This window comes from Myxocyprinus asiaticus, chromosome 24 (assembly GCF_019703515.2).
Source record: "Myxocyprinus asiaticus isolate MX2 ecotype Aquarium Trade chromosome 24, UBuf_Myxa_2, whole genome shotgun sequence".
In the NCBI taxonomy this organism is placed as follows: domain Eukaryota; kingdom Metazoa; phylum Chordata; class Actinopteri; order Cypriniformes; family Catostomidae; genus Myxocyprinus; species Myxocyprinus asiaticus.
This window is the reverse complement of record NC_059367.1, coordinates 21,891,374-21,911,554: the sequence shown is the minus strand read 5'-3', so window position 1 is coordinate 21,911,554 and position 20,181 is coordinate 21,891,374. Positions and strand designations below refer to the sequence as shown.

General features: G+C 38.3%; 1 protein-coding gene across 2 annotated transcripts in view; it reads left to right on the top strand.

Annotated features, from left to right (window-relative positions):
- The window catches only part of LOC127414465 (monocarboxylate transporter 1-like), a 41,319-nt gene that overhangs the window by 3,782 nt on the left and 17,356 nt on the right, over positions 1–20,181 (top strand). Inside the window, exons 2-3 of one of the 2 annotated variants that reach the window (XM_051652503.1) lie at positions 16,519–16,625; positions 17,267–17,558. In XM_051652503.1, the coding sequence (XP_051508463.1) occupies positions 17,342–17,558 (217 nt within the window). In that variant the 5' untranslated portion in view covers positions 16,519–16,625; positions 17,267–17,341. The remainder of the gene's footprint in view (positions 1–16,518; positions 16,626–17,266; positions 17,559–20,181) is intronic. The other variant, XM_051652504.1, reaches the window with a different exon arrangement.

Below are 20,181 nucleotides of genomic sequence, written 5' to 3'. Positions count from 1 at the left end.
TAAGTTAAAAAATTTTGATTTAGTAATTAGAGAAAGTTTTTTTGAAGCACCCTAATGAAAAGTAACCTTAGTTTTATTATAGTAAAATTGTAATTGCCATGACAGCTGTAACCATGGTTTTACTGGCAGAAACCATGGTTTTGATACAGTTAACCATGGTTTTACTACAGTAAAACTGTAGTATTCCTTTATATACCATGATTTTACAACAGTAATATTGTAGTAACCTTGACTGTATGAACCATAGTTAATTTTGTGGTTATCATGGTTTTACTAAAAATACCATTGTGAAACTATGGTTACTATAGTAAAATAGTGGCGATTTTTCGTATGGGCAAACATGTTGAAGTGTTTACCAAATTGCGTATTCTTACTTTGGATTTGAACATAGCAAGGTCCGTATGTCATCATGAAATCAGAGACCCTCACCTTGAAATCCGAACACAAGTGGTCACAGGAGACTTTAAGCATCCAGGTGTAAACAGCGATATGTCTCGCCTGACCACATGAGATCGGATCACCCGAGACACATCTTAATGTCAAGTGTAAATGGGATCTACAATCTCTTTTTGTTTTCTAGAAAGAAAGTAATATTCATACAGGTTTGTTGCAGCATGAGTGTGAGTAAATAATGACAGAATTATACAATGCAGGGCATGTTTGGTGATTTGGTGCTAAAGAACTGTTGCTAAGACAAGCCACAAAGTGATTAATTATAGTGTTAATCTGTGATAGTCTGGCAGGTCTGTGTGTATAGTTGGACGGGCAGTGCTCATTAGCCAAAGCAAGACTTTTTAGTGTGTACGTGTGCTGTGTGTCTTGTGTGTGATGTGGCAATTGAATACGAGAGAAAGGTCTTTCTATTGTTGGCTCGTTATAAATGCCAAATGCTCACCATTGCATGTCAGAGATTACGACTGCATCCACTCTTTGAGTGCTTTCGTCAGTTCAAATGGTTGTGACACTTAGTCTTGGCAGTTGTATAGGGTGTATTGGATAACTTAAAGACTATGGTTTGATTGGCCTGTAAAGATGAAAAGCACAAACATTCCACCACTCATTAGGTAGAGGGTAAGGTGCCTTGAGGAAGTCAAGGTTGAGACTAAAGGAAATCTGAATGAGAAGACATGGGGATGTGTGTATGGTTTGGGGCCAGTCTGTCTGGCTGTTTTTGCTGTTCACATGGCAGTAAATGTTGTTTCTATTGAAAAGCAGACACTCAAAGGCTTCTACTTTCTTAACTTTGATCCTCAGAGAACTTCTAGGTCTCTCCTCACATGCTAAAGCAATATCCCAGGTTCAATGCAAGTTAAGCTCAATTAACAGCATTTGTGGGATAATGTTGATTACCACAAAAAAATAATTTTGACTCCCTCTTATTCTTTAAAAAAAAAAAAAAAAAGAAAGAAAAAATCAAGGTTACAGTGAGGCACTTACAATGAAGTGAATGGGGTTGGTTTTTGAAGAGTAAAAAGGCAAAAATTTGAAGCTTATAATTTTATATAAATACTTAATTAACATTCTTATTTTAGACTCCCGCATAATATAAATAACTTGTAAAGTTGTTTAAATCGTTGTTTTTATGGTCGTTTTTTGGGTTTACAGCATTCTGTCATCATGGCAGTGAAGTTGTAAAACTGGATATAACTTTACACAGAAAAGGTTGGTAAGTGATTTTATCACACATTAATGTTAACATGCATATTGTTTGTCTTGTGACTATACTTTTGAAACTTTGAGTATTTTAATGTTTATGGATTGGCCCCATTCACTTCCATTGTAAGTGCCTCACTATTACCCATTTTTGTGGTAATCAACATTGTCACAAATGCTGTCGATTGAGCTTTACTTGTATTGAAACCGGAATATTCCTTTAACTTTCATTGCGCTTTAGTGAAGTTTTGCACCGTAAGAGCCCTAAGGAAACAGATGTGTTCTATTATGAAGAAAGGGGTGTGTTTAAGAGGTGTTTAAACCCGCCTCTCATGCCTCAAGGTTTTGAAAGGGTGTTTGACCTTAATGTCTTTGTTTCATGTGTAAGTACCTGTAAACATGTTTTATAGTATTTCCCTATTACTGTCGACGTGCTACTAGTTTACAAACGGAATACACTGATTTCTGGCAAAAGTCCCACATGCATTTTTCGGCAAGGAGTTTAGATTCACAAGTTGTTCAGTTGTTATCTGTCACGTGGATGTTTGGTGTTTTCTTAGATTTCTTAAAGAGCATCTGTTATGGTTTTGCAAATATTACCTTTCATGTAGTGTGTTATATAGCTGATTGTGAATGTAAAAAATTCTGCAAAGTTTCAAAAATCAAAGTGCATGACAAATGGAGTTATTGACTCCCAAAAGAAAGAACCGATTCTGAACACCTGAAATGAGTCTTTAGTAATTCCAGATGTGTTATTAATTAAAGCCTCATTACATTTCTGTTTTGTGGCAGATGCCAACTAAAAGCAGAGTACATATATGGTGTTAGTAATAGTTACTCCTATCACTAGAGTTTTAAGGTTCAAGCACTGTATTGTTGTTCATTTAGATTTGCTTAGCATGTCCATATCAGATCTTTGTTTTCCAATATTAAAATATTTTTTTTTGAATTTCTAAATTGTTACTATAGTAACAATGTAGGCATCAGCATGATGCAAAGTGACTTTCTATCTATGTGATTTTTGTCCTCTAATGATGTGCTGAATTCATGCTCGACATGGCAGAAGTGATGGAGGAGGATATGTGGCACTTGGCAGTGTGGGGAATGGTGGAAAATATGTGAGTGACTGTTACATGTTGTTCTCATTACTTCTGGTGACAGCAGTAGCCTCTCCAGATTATTTTTAGTACCATATTCTCAGCAATATTTCCTATCAATCATAGGGATTAGATAACATTTGTCCTGAATAATGAAAAGAACACTTGAATTCTGATCAGACTATGTTCAGACTACTGTTCAAATTACTGTTCATATATAGAAATACATTTGGATTTGGATTGGGTGTGAGCTTGACTTTAGATTCAAATATTTGGACCGCTGGCTGCCATTCAGAATGCAATGGCTTACCTACTCTGAGGAGGTAAAACAGATGCAGTACTGCTAACTGAGGAGAGGAAGAATTACACAGCTCGCAGTCCAGATGCACTCTAAACTTTCCAAACAGCTTCAGGTGATGTAGATTACAAAGATAAGGGAATTATACAAAAATACCAAATAAGTAAATACAGAAGCACTCTCGTTGTGGAATAAGTGGAGCTGTCGTTCCGCTGAAGCAAGAAATGTGTTGAGCGTCTTTAAAGGAAATACCCCGGCGTTACATCTTTAATGAAGTTATATTTAATGCGTTATAGCTTTATTAAAGTTCAAATAATACAGAAGCAGATCATGTAAATAACTACCAAGTCTGAAGCTGGCATTTCTATGAGTTGCGTGAAGTGTCCTGATCTAAGGGGGAGAGATTGAAACTGCACCCGGCTGATGCACACTCTGTCTCGGGGACGCTTTCCTCCTCGCACACGCTTGCTGCAGCTAGATTGGAATGTGATGGCTCGTGACTTATTGAATCATAATAAATGTGTCACTGTGTGTTTCTTATCGTGAAGAAAATTAGCAATACGCAGCTATTAATAAGAGAGATTTTTTTTTGTGTGTGTGCTAAAGATGGATTGATGTGAACAGAAAGGTGAGAGAGGGTAGTCTTCGCCCCATTATACACTGCAACAAAATACGTTTTTGATTTGTTTTCGTTTTGGGTTGTTTTCCAATAGAGCCCGACCGATATGGGATTTTTGAGACCGATACCAATTTTAGAGAGGGAAGATTCACCGATTACCGATATGGTGGCCGATATATTAAATTTTTGAGCTGGAATGAAAACTGACCTTTTCTATGTGGATTTTTCACCTATTTTGCACCGATATGACTATGCAAAGGTACACAGAAGGCTGCTTTCTTACATATTTTTATCAAAGAATATTTGACATCATTATTATACATTGTCAACAAATTCTAGAAATGAACACTGAGAAAATAAAAATACAATAAATAGCTAAATAAACATCAGTACTGTATGTTTAGTATCAGTCAAATGCTGACCATTAAAATAAAGAATAAATAAAAATAAAATAAAATAGCTAAATAAACATCAGTATTACTGTTTAGGATCAGTCAAATGCTGACTATTAATACTGCCGAGTCAAGATAAACAGCGGCAGCCTGTTACACCGTATTCTGCTATACAAGTTCAGGGAAAATTTTCAACGGTGGAAAACCAGACTTTTAAATTACATTTTATAAATGACACAACTGGAATTGTTCGGTTGAAGGGGGTACCAAACTGTGAATCCTAAACAAAACAGTTTGGTGAATACATGTTTACTCATTAGCTTCCACTCAGCTGACAACAATGAAAGTAGCTGCGTGATTAGCTAGTTAGCTATAAGCTCGTTGTCACGGAGAGTAAAAGACAGACGTTGTTTATTTTACATTCCAGCATTGTGTCCCACAACTAGGTAATAACATAGCGTGAAATCAACACTCAACAGACAAAATCCACCACTGCACCGTTTTCTGCTGAGCTACAAAAAGATGCTCTGATGTTTACCTTTCAATCTGCTACATTACTGACTACACTGATAAACTATAGCTGGCTAACAGCAAACAGACATGAGTGACATGGTTGTCAGGAACAAGGTTAACATTATATTAGTTATATTGAAAAGGGAAAATGATGGGGTCATTGTTTAAGTTTCCAGTATTTATTTAACAGACTAGTTAACAACTTACCGTGATGACACCGCTGAACTCCGCCCTGTCTGCAGAGCCACTGTCAGTTCGATATATCGTTCGGGCACTATTTTCCAATATAAATATCTAAAATTCCTTAAAAACAACGCACATTACCTTTAGCAGCTATACTGCAAAATAATTTTTTTTAATCTGAGAATGTTAAATATAATATTAAAAATACAAATATTTTAAAATATCTATAAATCCTTCAAAAAAAATTGCATTCACCTGAGAAGCAGCATATAAGATATTTAGACTTAGGCTTTTAGAGAATAAATCTTGAATAGAAGTATATTTTGTCTTTACTGCACTCGCAGAAGTATAACCAAGTGAAAAAATACACTTCAGATACATTCTCTTAAAGCCAGTCTAAATATCTTATGTTGCTTCTCAAGTAAATGTATCTTGTTTTAAGGATTGTTAGACAATTTAAAATGGAAAACAAGACAAAAACACTTGATAACAATAGGATTTTTTGCAGTGAATTTCTCTACTGAATTAAGCAAAGTATTTTTCCCCCTTTAATTCAGTGAATGTCATTTAGAGGTATTTTTAAAAGATGATTTTGTCCTCTTTATTGTTAGTAAGCACGTTTAATACAACCTTTTAAGTCGGGGCGTAAGCTAAATAATCGGTTAAGAGCTAATGATTGATCACTGCAATAAGCATATAGTAGATATAATCATTCTAATAATCTTTAGATTAATCGATTATCAAAATAATCATTAGTTGCAGCCCTACTGTTAGTGCTGAACTGAGGCCTGGTTTAATTCTCCTGTCAAAAGCAAAAGGGCAATCGACATCATCTTCAGACTGAGGGCTAGTCAGCGTCCTGTAGCGCCCAGTGGGGAATTATTAGCCTGTACCCTTTCACTGCTGAGAGTCTGATTGATGCATACTCACATCCACATTGGAAAGGAGTTCAGGACATCCGCAGACTCTCACAAGATGGCTGAAAAAGTAGCCAATCCAAAATGCAGTCTCGGGAGAAAAGAGCATTTCAGGGTTTAATTGGGCCATTCAAAAGCATGCTGGGAGATATACACACTATTTAATATTAGCCTAGAATTTATTGTCCTTAAAGGAATAGTACACCCAAAAATGACAATTTGCTGATAATTTACTCACCATCAGGACATCCAAGATGTATCTGATTTTCTTTCTTCATCAAAACAGAATTTAAGACTTTTAGGATTTCATTTCAGGCCTCCTCCTCTAAACAGTGCAAGTGAATGTCCTCCATTTTTTGACGGTCCAAAATGCATATTTAAGGTGCATCAAAATAATCCACACGACTCCAGTTGACAAAAAAATTTCTTCTGAACGCAGAAACAAAACAATACTTATATACTTTTAACTACAAATGTTCACTTCCGTACATCTCTGTGACACGCACTCATGAGAGGGATGACGTAAGGTAATTGGTAAGGTCATGCGTCACGTGGAGGAGGAGTCAGGAAGCGCGTCATTACAACTTATCAATGATTTATAAATGACTGTACGCCAGTTAAGCTGCCCTTATGTGGGTATGTGCAAAGTCAGCGGAAGACAAAAACGCGTATTTTAGATATTTTGAGGTCGTAACACACACATTGTTTAAATGCATGTATATTAAAAAGGAAGCAGGGGGTAATGCATGAGTTTTATGAGGTGATCTGGCTCTAGCTGGTATTCTGCTGGGGTTTTTGTCCCTACCCTCAATGGCCTCACTGGGAGTGTTAGGAATCCGATCGGTGTTTTGAAGTGCTCTGCTTAAAAATTAATATTGCTTAACCAAGATGTTCTGTCGACATGTGGAGGTCTTCATTAACACAGTGCATGTGAGTGACAGACAATATATACATCCAAATGAAATGGCATTTTTCTTCTTTATTATGAAGGCCATGTTTAAACAGTAAGAATTTTTTTTCTGGTTGGGCCAGTAGTTCAGATTTGTACTTGCCCTGCCAATATTTTTACAGTTCTGTTAACTAACCTGAAACTTTACTGTTGAGACCTGTACTTTTCTAAGTGTGCCTCAAGCTTTTTTTGTGGTTCTGTTTCACCTGCAGTGAGCTCTCCACTATTTCTCAAAGGCAACCACTCTTTGTGTGTTATACAGTCATAAAACCCCAAATCAGCAGCCTCCCATTAGTAGACACAGTCTAGACTGACAGATATTTGAACCAATTAGTAGTGATGCACCGAAATTAAAATTCTTGCCCGAAACAGAAAATTCTGGACACACTTGGGCAAGAACTGAAAATTATTATTTTAAATTAGACTTTGTTTAGGATAATTAAACAAATTCTAAATGTTATTATTATGGGGACAACAGAACCACCTTTTCCCATAACTACACATTACATTATAAAATAGAGTAGACATAGAATTACATAAAAATGTGTAGCCTACTAATAAAATATTTATTGGTAATTACTTGATAATGCAGCAGCAAAATGAACAGGAATTCCAGTGAACATGATGTCAGTTCTATTGGCACATTCCAGGAAAAGCTTTGAGCTGCGCTAAAAACAGTAGCGCTTCACGAGCCGTTCGTTATGAGTGTGTGTCACTAAAGTGCGCTGCATGTGCAGATGATATTTGTACTTTTTAAACACATCCTTTGCAATTTACAAAACTATTGTATGGCTTCAAGAGACTTTTAATATATTGAGTCTTATCGACTACTCTAATGGTGTCTTTATGCTTCTTTAATATCATATTGGAACTTGACAGTAACTGCTGTGACACATAACACATTATTGGAGCACTGGAAAATGCTCTTCATTAATGCGCTAATAACCAAAAGAGCGATCACTTCCCTTCTCGGGATGTGGACTTTAATGTGCAACATAGACCCTGTTTCCACTGGTATTAAGATGCATCTCGGGTGATCTGATCACGTGGTCAGGTAAGACACATGGCTGTTTACACCTGGTCACTTAAATACGTCATCTATGACCACTGTTCGTATTTGGAGGGAAGGGTCACTGTTTCATGTTGACATCAGTCACTTTGTCAGTGTGTTACTGCATGATGATAAAGCGCAACAAAGTCTAAAAAGACAAAGAAAGTGCAAAAAAACCACACTGTTTCTCCCAGATGTAGTTGAAATTTTATCTAAGCAGAAACTCAGCATATCAAGCAGAATTATCCATTATTTTAGTGTATTAGCAGTATTAAAGGAGTTTCAGTTGTTCATGCTTGTCATCTGTGTTGATATCAGACACACTAAAGAAGACCCGTGAAGCTCTTGTCATTGTGTATTGTGATTGGACAGCTATTTCCTTTTAAAGCCGCTCGTAAACAGCAACATTTTAACTCATGGTTAAGCTCAGCGGTTGATTGACAGATGAAGGCCGGTGCTTCACTTCTGCCAGGACACGTACAGGACGTATTGGCATTTACACCTCAAATGTGGTCTGGTCAGATTTTGACCACATTCGTATGTGTTTTATGTGATCCGATCACAAAATGTTTTAGACCACATTTAGATCTGTATTAAGGGCTGACCACATCGGATCACCCAAAACACATCTTAATACCAGGTGGGAAAAGGGTCATAAACAATGCTTTTTCTCCATGCGAGTGTTTCTGTTACCGGATTTTAAAGTAACTGTTCCTGTTCAATTGTTTCTCTTTCGGCCATATTCAGACACATTTTTGGCCGCTGAAATTTCAGCACATCCCTGCCAATTAGGGCTAAGGGGAAGAGTTAAAACATCACCTCGTTGGCCAGCCAAAAAGGGGTTAGTCTGTAGTCATCAATACAACATCACAGAGAAGTTGGAGAGCCTTGGATCATGAGCCTTGTGTCTTGATTCTCTGTCTGTTCTTAGAACAATCCAGCTAGTGTGTGTGAGCTTGACTGTGTGCAGATGTTTGTACATTTAGGGGTGTTAATGCAAGAGACTGACATCACACACTGGGTTGAAACAGTCCACACACACATCCCATCCATGTTTTTGTGCTAAGCTTTTTTTGGACAGGATTTGGAAAGACAGAAGACTGTGTGAATAATAGCTTATTTTGTGTTGTGTAAATATTAGCCCTGTTCATACAGATAAATACGCTCTCCTCCTTGAAGGTATGTGAATGTAAGACTCTTGCTGATGTCAAACTGCCTGTGAGTATTTGACTCAAACAGGAAATGAGAGGCAGTCAGACCTTCTTCCTATCCTGAAAGGTGCCTTCTTTGAAAAGTAGGCAATGAGTTCAGTGGGAGTTTCTTTCTTGGTCTCATAAGCTCATGATTTATAAGCTTTTGACCTTTCTGCAACAAAATCTTAAAGAGGCCCTGTTATGCTTTTTGGGATTTTACCTTTCCTTTAGTGTCTAACATAGCTCTTTGTGCATGTAAAAGGTCTGCAAAGTTACAAAACACAAAGTCCACGCAAAAGGGAGTTATTCTCTCCCACAGACAACACTGCTCAAGAACTACAAGAAACGGGCTGTTTGTAGTCCAGTCATTTCTTCTGTAAAGTATCTAAGTCACTATTTAACACATTTGCATAATGCCTGCCTAAGGGCTACTTTGGTCCGCCCTCAAACAAAGGTAGTAATAGCCAAGGCCAGGATGAGTTGGGTTAGTGTTGTCGCCATGTCGAGAGGATGCTGTTTTCTTCACTGCAAAAGCAAAACCTTTTTGGACTTCTAAATGCAGACGAACTGAAGAATCAGTAGTTAAAATTTATTTTCATTATTTAGCAGTACAACCACCACCAGTGCTGGATTTTCAAGAAGGTTACTCCTGAAAGATGGTGCAGTTCCCACTTTGTTGGGATAATCTGGTGCTTCAGGATCACAATAAGTATGTTTGATTATTTGTGGATTTATCTGCTACCGAGAGTTCAAATGCGGAGTTTTGTGTTGTAGCTACGGTGTACACCCAGTGCACAGCTTTAGGCCTCTGCTAACCTGCTAGCTAATGTTATTGTGTTAACATAGTTTTGCTAATCAGCTGCAGGCCCACTTTTCCCTGCAGTTGTGCAGATTGTTTGTTGTTCTTTCTATTATGAATAGTGATCAAGTGTGGAGATGGATTTATTTTTACAAACGGTCATTTTACATCTGCAATCCACATTAGTGCTCTGCTAACTTGCTATGTAATGTTATGGTTTTGGTAAGAGTTTGCTCTTCAGCTGTTTTACCTAAAACTGTGTAACAAAATGGTCGATCTCAAGAGTCTTATATAATTACATGCTGTAATGTTTCAGATGCTATCGGTAGTCCATGGCTAACTTGCTCACTAACTCTCTAATACCCCTGGTAATGTCTAACCACGAGTAAGCCTCTGATTTCTGTTCATATCTCGGGCGAAAAAGGTTCGGCTACACCCATTCAAGCAAAAGATGACTAACTTAGATGTGGTACGTGTCTTTTACTTGAAGCTTTGTTAGGTTCAATATAATCAACAGTGTACTTGTAAGAAAGCTACAAAATAACAATTTACCAACTCAGTTATGGTAAGGGGTGTTACATTTTGACACATGCTCTACGCGGTTGACCAGTCACAACAAACTAGGACAGCTGACCTATCAGAGCAGTCCACGCTTTTTGGAAAGGGGGGCTTTAAAGAGACAGGAGGTCAATCAGAGCGTTTGAGCCAGAGGAAGAAGAGAGGGGAAAGAAATGTACCGTATAAGAAAACTAATGTGTTTTTGAACATTAAAGCATGTAAACCTATTTTAGTAGACCCCCAAAATAAAATTATGAACTTGTAAATTAGCATAATATGGGCTCTTTAACACACCTGTTAACTTGGTTAAATTACCCTCATTGAACACCAACAGTTGCTGGTCACTGCACTGGTTACAACAATATTTACCCCTCACAGCACCAGATTCACCAACATCACCTCTAAATTAGGGCTGCGAGACAGAGCTGAGTCTTGATTATTTATGTATTTGCTCTGAAATGGCTTAGAAGGAACTACCACTGCAACGATTATAGCCAAATAGATACAAAATGTTTCATTAATTGAAATAAGAAAGGAATGTTTTCTACATTTTGTTTTCACTAAATGAACTCAAAGAAGAATTATAATAATTTTATCAATATGTACTAATGTAACAATACATAATAAGCAGTAATATTTACTGATATATTTTTACTAAAAGATTACAATAAAGGGAAAATGCATGCAGGAAGTTCAGTGATTAATTGAAATGGACATGTTAAAATGATTCGCAGAAATTAATCAAACTTACCAGGACTAACACCATTATTGCTACTGAAGTATAAATGAGAACTACTACTACAACATCTCTATCTGAATGCTCTCACACACGTGAGAGCACTCTGCATGTAACGCAAATTTTGTCATCAGCACAGTATGCATGTGCAAAGACAAGGACTGTCTGCATATCTAGAAAAACTAGGCTGCACACTGACAGTCCTTGTCTTTGCACATTGGCGCTGCATCTGCTGCCTTTGACTGCGCTAAAAGAGTATTCCAAAGCAGTCATAGTGTGATGCATTGAACATGTCTATATAGGCTTGTGGTTAACAGTATACTTTGAAAGGCTGAGTGCTCGATCATGTGTGAGACGGAAAGGCACGCAGAGAATAGAAATTGTATTGTTTTGAATTAAATGGCAGGAGAGTGTATGCTGTCATACTTTCATTTTGTTAAAATGTCCATCAGCAGGTCTTTAAACCTGTATATGACAATTCACAGTAAATAGCTGTGATTCTGCTCATACCATTGACATTGTCCAAAACCGGTTTTATTTGTAACGCTTCTTAATCATCCCACTGGGCAACTGTAGTATCGTATCGCATTTAAGCACAGAATAAAGTTGCATTGTCATGATTGTTCAGACATGACACCTACCTCACCCTCCATTTACCCTACAGCTAAAACGGTCTCGCTTTATAGTACACATGTTCTCCCACACATGACTTGAGAGTAGTTGCATCATAAGTTGAGTGCTCTGGTAATCAGTCTCTGCCTGATCCGAGAGAGAGACTTAATTAAAATAAAGCTGATTACCCCCCCCCCCCCCCCAGACTCACTGATATATGACCCCTGTTTCTGTCGGAGGCCCTAGGAGAGTGATTTAGCCTTTACCTCCCTAACACGTATACCAGTCTGAGACCATGACTTTCATGCTCAAATGACAAGTATGCTGTGCTCTGCTGCCTGAGGGACTGTGTGTGTAGGCATCTGAGCCCGCATCTCTGTTCTCCAAGTTAACTGCAGTGGGAAGGACATTTAATGTGTTTGATCTTATGTCAGACTTTGTGTGTTTGAGTGGAGGATTCTCCATCTCAAAGTCTTGTATGTTTGTTTATTTTGAAAAGCTTTGTTAAAGAGTAACTTACTGCGTAGCTGTTACACTCAAACTACACGCTGTGGACTGTGTTTGTTTGCGTTCACGTTTGTGTTTTTGTTCACACTTGGCATTCACAAGCTGTACTTTTGCTCTGCGTGGATAATTTTTCTTGTACTGGATCTCATCCAAGTGTTGACTACAACTGATTCTGACAAACCCAAGGGTTGACTTTTTTTTTTCCAATTAAATTATCTTATGTAGTCGTACTCGCATGGCAGTCTATGAGTCTATTCAATAACATTATAGCTTCCTATGGATGTAACATTTTAAAGGTCTGGATCGTGATGGATCATATCGCATTTGTGGGCCGCATTGCCTTTCAAAATATTTTCTTTTGACCATGAGCGAATACTAAAGTGTTTGACGCAGCACAATACAACTGCTTTGTGATACTCTCTTTATACATTCCATGGCAAACAGGCGCATGTGCCAACAATGTGCGCAGACTCTCCATGTGTCAAGAAAAATCTGGGCCGTGCGTGGACTGTGCGCGCATTGCGATTAGCAGTGCGGACAACCAAAGTATACTTTGGCTTAAGGCATCAGGCATTTAAGGTGCTCGCAACGTGGATACTGTCCCAAAAGTAGGCAGCATTATTTTACTATTTATTTTATTGTTCTGAATGTATATTATTTACAAACATACATTTAATTCAATAACAACATGTAAAAGTATAGCTAAAAATAGTTTTATAATCAAAAATGGATTATTGTACACCATATTTGTGTGTGCTGTGTATATATATGCTTATTTGAGTATCACATGTTGCTTTTAGCTTAGCAACATGCTAACATCAAACTTGAGATTTCGGAAGTCCTCAGGGGAGTTGAGTCCTTTGTGCGGATCACTATTTGTTTAAGAGTGCTGAGTTGTGGGGGGGCCTGGGTAGCTCAGCAAGTAAAAGACACTGACTACCACACCTGGAGTCGAAAGTTCAAATCCAGGGCGTGCTGAGTGACTCCAGTCAGGCTTCCTAAGCAACCAATTGGCCCGGTTGCTAGTGGATAGTCACGTTGGATTAACCTCCTCGTGGTCACAATAATGTGGTTCTCGCTCTCGGTGGGGCACATGGTTAGATGTGCATGGATGCCGCGGAGAATAGCGTAAAGCCTCCACACGCGCTAGGTCTCCGTGGTAACGTGCTCAACAAACCTTGTGATAAGATGCACGAATTGACGTGCAGGAAACTGAGATTTGTCCTCCGCCACCCAGATTGAGGCGAGTCACTACGCCACCACGAGGACCTAGAACGCATTGGGAATTGGGCATGCCAAGTTTGGGAGAAAAGGGGTGAAAATAAAAATGTAGAGTGTTCCAATTTAACAACCTACGAGATTCCACGTTTATACCTGGTATTAAGATGTGTTTTGGCCGATCCGTTTGAAATTAGACAATGCTAAAGACAGGTGTAAACTGGGTCCAAAACGTTTTAAGATTTGTCCACTTCAGCCAAATTCGGAGATGGTTGAATGTGTCGAACGCATTTGACCACATTGAGCTTTTTGTGAAAATGCTCATCCGTTTAAATTAGGGCTGCAACTAACGATTATTTTGATAATCGATTAATCTAGAATGATTTTTCGACTATTCTGCGATTATTGCAATGATTAATCATTAGCTATTAACCGATTGTTCAGCTTGTGCCCCAACTTAAAAGATTGTATTAAACAAGCTTAGTAACAATAAAGAGGACAAAATCATCTTTTAAAAATAATAAAAGTGTACGTTTACACGACAACGATGTACTAAAAACGGAAACGTTTTTCCTTTGCGTTTTTGAAAAGTTTTGCGTACAGACAACAACGTTGTCAAAGGATCCTCGTTCACACGGATCCGCAAAAACGACTAAAAACGCTGTATTATGCATGCCAGGCATTAGTTGGCGATGTCACTTTGTAAAGAAACACTACGCGCCTGCGCGTACAAGCATTCTTCCACAGAGCGGTGAATACAAACAATGCAGATGGCGATCGCTGGTCGTAGTAGTGATGCAGTAAATCTACACTTTGCTGGAGAAGTATCAATAAACAATAAACAAAATCTTGAGCAGCACAAACACAGTCCTGTAGTCCGCCATTGTAGTTTTGAATGTCTCGCGTGTTGTTTTGAAGTACTCGCACGCGTGCCCATAGACTGAACACGTAATACGTGTGCGCATGACGTCATCATTTTCACAAATTAGCATTTTTGTATGTTTACACGGAGACGATAACGGCATCATTTTCAAAAACTTGCACTTTGAAACCCGTTTTCAAAAGTTTGCGTTTTCAGGCCCCAAAACGCCGTTGTGTAAACGAACAGCCAAAACGCGTAAAGTTTTTCATATTTAGTTGAAAACATTGTCGTGTATACGGCCCCTAAATGACATTCACTGAATTAAAGGGGGAAAAATACTTTTTACAAGTTTAATTAAGTAAAGAAATTCACTCCAAAAAATCCTATTATTATCAAGTGTTTTTATCTTGTTTTCCATTTAAAATTGTCTAAAAATCCTTGAAACAAGATACATGTACTTGAGAAGCAACATAAGAGAAGATAAGATTGCTTTAAGAGAATGTATCTTAAATATAAGTGTATTTTGTATATGTGTATTTTTTCACTTGGTTGTACTTCTGCGAGTGTAGTAAAGACAAGATATACTCATATTCAAGATCTATTCTCTAAAAGCAAGTCTAATATCTTATATGCTGCTTCTCAGGTGAATGCATCTTTTTTTTTTAAAGGATTATTAGATATTTTAAAAATTTGTATTTTTAATATTATATTTAACATTCTCAGTAAAAAACAATTCTTCTGCAGTATAGCTTCTAAAGAAAATGTATGTTGTTTTAAAGGAGTTTTATATACAGAGGATATTTATATTTATATTGGAAAACAAGCCAAAACAAAAACAAATCTAAAACTTATTTTGTTGCACTGTATAATGGGGTGAAGACTACCCTCTCACCTTTTTTGTTCACTTCAGTCCATCTTTAACTCACAAAAAAACAAACTCTCTCTTGTTAAAAAAGCTGCGTATTGCCAATTTTCTTCACAATAAGAAACACACAGTGACACATATATTATGATTCAATAAGTCACGAGCCATCACGTTATAATCTAGCTGCATTAAGCGTGCGCTCTAGGGATGAGAATCCCTGTGACAGAGTGTGTATCAGCCAGATGCAGTTTCAATCTCTTCCCCCTTAGATAGGGACATTCATGCAACTCATAGAAGAGGCGCTGACCGCACAGAGAAATGACAGTTTTGGACTTTGTAGTTATTTACATGACCTGCTTAATTATTATTTGAACTTTAGTAAAGCTGTAACACATTAAATATAACTGGTATTAAAGATGTAACACCGGGGTGTTTCCTTTAAAGAGCTCCAGCTCTGCTTATTCCACAACGAGAGTGCTTCTGTATTTCCCTTTTTAGTATTTTTGCATTATAATTCCTTCATATTTTGCGATTTACATCACCTGAAGCTATTTGGAAGGTTTGGAGTGCATTCAGTGTGAGCTGTGTAATTCTTCCTCTCCTCAGTCAGGCGCTAACAGAGTTTAATGTGATCTCATGTTACATTAAATGAGATCAGATGACTATTCGACAACTAACTTTTTTTGTCAACAATTAGTTTAAAGGTGCAGTATGTAAGATTCAGAAACTCTTGTTATTAATGACACCTGAACTGCAGCCAGCTACCTGTTGCTCGTGCTCGCGTTCGTGCACACAGTCCATAGGGACGCGAGCGAGCATCCAAAACAATGATGTAGCGTACAAAGAGACTGAACGTGATTCACTGGCATCATGCTGACAGATGAAGTAGCATAATTAAAATTACACAGTTATGATTGTTTTACTAAAACTTTGAGACTAAGCTAAAACTACTTGTCAGCTAACATAGCATACTGATACACACATACAGCTACATACTACCAAACTATACCAGACAGTTTACTGTTGCACTGTTATGTTGCACTGTTGTATGTTTTGTATGTCATCTGTTGTACAAGAATCAAGAAACCAGCGTATTTGCTTAAATTGATCCTGTATACCTGACTTTTAGTATAAAGAGAAGATCGTTGAAATTATTTTAATGTTACGAAGCAAGGTAGCTTGCAATTCGTCAGCGTTAGCAGGCAAGATCAGGTTAGCTAAAATTACACAGATCAGTTCTTATGGCACTATATCTCACATGCTTTGCAGTTATGTAAGCTTACCTGTCCAATAAGAAGAACACCAGTTCAGGGTCTGTTTTGATCCCCAAAACCGAACGAAGGTCCCCCCAGGAATCAAATGCCCTGCCGATGTTCACTCTAGTTTTCTACGATCATGTTCCCGCTTTGCCAGACTGGTTTCAGTAGATTATTTATTTATTTATTTATTTATTTTCTTTCTTTTTTGGCTTACTCTTTTTGTTTGTGTTTGTTTAGGAGTCGGTGTTGTGCTGGGAGCCGGAGGTTTGCTGGATTCCATCTCTAAGATAACGTTACCTAGTGTTGCAGACTGTCTGTTGATGTGGAAGAGAAGCTATTATTGATTCAAGGCTCTCTGGAGCACGCATAAACATCACATCCTTTGGATTTTCCCGACAAAAGCGACCCGCTTCCTTTGCATAAAAATCAGTCTACAGGCTTTAATAGGCAACCTAGGAAGTCCAGGAAGGGCTAATTTTTTAAGTTGCGTTACAAGCCATTCACACATTGGCAAAAAAAAAGGCAAATATTACATGAAAATAGTTAAATGCATTCAAGAGCAAAGTGCCGCCTACTCGCCTGTCAATCGACCGATGTGCTAAAACAAGAGTTTCATCTTTGACAGTTACGTAAAGTTTGGAAAGAAAATAACCATCTGAAAGTAAATCTTTTAAAAGCACATACATGTACAAGAACTTCACGGAACTTCAGTGTGCCTGATACACTGCTTGGCCAAAAAAAAAGTTGCATACTCTAATAGTTCGTTGGACCTTTAGCTTTGATTACGGCGCACATTCGTCATGGCATTGTTTTGACAACCTTATGCAACGTCACAACGTTAATTTCCATCCAGAGTTCCATTAAATTTGGCCGAGATCTTGTATCGAACACGGGAGATTCAACTAGTGCATCATGCGCTTCCCTTCTTACCCTGACACATCCATGTGTGCTGTCTTATAAATATCTAAATCTTTTTCTTCCCACAGACTGATCAGGTGTACTTGAAGCTCATCTGATTCTTCTCTTCATCATCATCATCCCCATCATTGTGTGTGTAGAGATGCCACCAGCAACAGGAGGGCCAGTGGGCTACACTCCTCCAGAGGGCGGCTGGGGCTGGGCAGTGGTTGTAGGGGCCTTCATCAGCATTGGGTTCTCCTACGCTTTTCCCAAGTCCATCACAGTGTTCTTCAAAGAGATCGAGGTGATCTTCAATGCCACCAGCAGTCAAGTGTCATGGATCTCCTCAATTATGCTGGCTGTCATGTATGCAGGAGGTCAGTCTCATTTACTAATGTCTTGTGTACAGTCTCTCTCTCGCTCTCTTGCTTTCTCTTTCCTAGTATGTTTTGAAATAGAGCTTTTGTTTTTGCTGTGGTTGTGCTCTGGTATTGTAAAATAATCTTCGAACCAAAACAAAGCTGTGTGTTTAAACTCTGACCTGCCGTTTGCTGCTGCTGTGCTACTGATGTGCACGGTGGGACTGCGCATCTGCGTGTGTTTGCATGTATCCTTTCTAGTTTTTATGCACTTGTTAAGTGATTAGGGACATGTGGGTATCAGCTAGTTTTCTGAGTTGATATTCCTGAAGGGAGTGATAAGCCAAATTTTCTGGAGCTCACCTGGAATGTGATGTTGGTTTGTAAATTCATCTGAGCATTAATCCTTGTAGTCACTGTTTATTTTATAGTTTGGAAAGCAAACCAAAGGAAAGGCATGAAAGAAATGTACTCGAATACCGAGTATTCAGATACTCGGGCATATTTGGCTGATAGTCCGAGCTCAGTCTAGTCACATTAGTTTGCTAAAGTAGGGCGGAAATTTTGCTTCAAGGGCAGCAGTGTGGCTGAGTCACATGATGTCAAACTAGAAAGGATTCAACAGTGAACAAATTTCTATAGCATGACTAATATTTGCAGTTAACTACCACGTCAACGAATGTGTGGGTGAGGGCAGCGTCAGTTGATGACATCACTTCCTGGAGTAGAACTATCTGTGGTTTCTTCCACACGCACACACGCACATGTAAATATGTGTGCCTCAGCACGTAGCCTGAACTCAACAAAGAGGCTCTTCCATAATTATAGCCACCTAAAAACTGATGGAGGCAAAGAAGAGGGAGAGACCTTGTTTCACTGTTGAATTTCATACTTGAATGTTTTTTGGGGTTTTTTTTGTCTGTGGATGGAAAGTGAACGTTTGAAAGAAAGTATAATTTTATGGTTTGACTGTTCTGTAGTAACCCTTTTGATGAGTGAGTGGGTATGAATGAAAGTTTGGTACCTCTGTCAGGGGCAGTCACATTAGAATTTAAAGGTGCAGTATGTAAGATTCAGAAACCCTTGTTAAGTGAACTGCAGCCAGCTACCTGTTGCTCGTGCACACACTCCATAGGGATGCGAGCGAGCATCGACCAAAACAATGACGTAACGTACAGAGAGGCTGAACGTGATTCACCGGCATCATTCTGACAGATGCATAATAAAAATTACACAGTTATGATTGTTTTACTACAAACTTTGAGACTAAACTAAAACTACTTATTAGCTAACATGGCATACTGATACACACATACAGCTACATACTACCGAACTATACCACACAGTTTACTGTTGCACTATTGTATGTTTTGTATGTCATATGTTGTACTATGATCAAGAAACCAGCGTATTTGCTTAAATTTACCCTGTATACCTGACTTTTAGTATAAAGAGAAGATCGTTGAAATTATTTTAAAGAAATGCCCTGCCGATGTTCACTCTAGTTTTCGCTCGTCCATGATCACGTTCCCGCTTAGCCAGATGGGATTCAGTAGATACATTTTTATTTTATTTTTTTTATTTTTTTTTATTTTTTTTTTTATTTATTTTTTTTGGGCTTACTCAGAGTTTGTGTAGGAGTCGGTGTTGTGCTGGGAGCCGGATGTTTGCTGGATTCCATCTCTAAGATAATGTTACCTAGTGTTGTAGTTTGCTGTCGATGATGAATAGCGGAAGCACAGAGGCAAGGCTCTCGGGAGCGCGCATAAACGTCACATCCTTTGAATTTTCCTGGCAAAAGCGATCCACTCCTTTTACATGAAAATCAGTCAACAGGCTTTAATAGGCAACCTAGGAAGTTCGGAAGGGCTCATTTTTTAAGCTGCATTACAAGCCGTTCACACATTGGCAAAAAAAAGGCATTGTTACATATTGCACCTTTAAGCATGCAAGATTATTTCAGACCCCATAAGCAAATATGGATAACAGGGTGTCCAACAGTGTCATGGGTTTGATTTTGAATAAATAATAAAATATGAAGCTATTCCAGTTTCCAGCAGCACTGCAAACCATGCAGCACTGATCTTCATTGAAATTAGTTTTCTATTAAAGGAATACAGTTCGTAACATTAAAATGCACATTGTTTCAATTGTATAGCCACAAGAATTAAACATTTGTAGATGCAGTGTTTCCCCTGTATTCATATTGCAGTGGCGCAGTGCCGCTATTACATTTCATAAGGTGTATTTAATTTTCTTGATGCAACATAACCCTTGCCAGCCCCAGTAAGCTGTGCGCTTTCTACACTGTGAAAGAGACTCCACCACACACAAACACACACGCATACTCGGTAGGGGTGTAATGGTTCTCGGTAAAAAAACGAACCGGATGGTTCGCCACCCACGATTTGGGAAGCATTGGCACCAAGGTTCACCAAGTTTATTGATGCATCTGGAGCACAAGGTTTTGTGAAGAAAATAAAGCATCAAGTAGACATGCACAGTTACAACCTCCGCTAATGCACCTGAATGGATCTGTAAATGGATACCTCCGCCTGTGTTTCACATGGGTCAACTTGATGACATCACTGCTCTGCAAGCGTTGTGTGTAGTTAAAAATGGCAAGTGGAGAAAAAGAGCC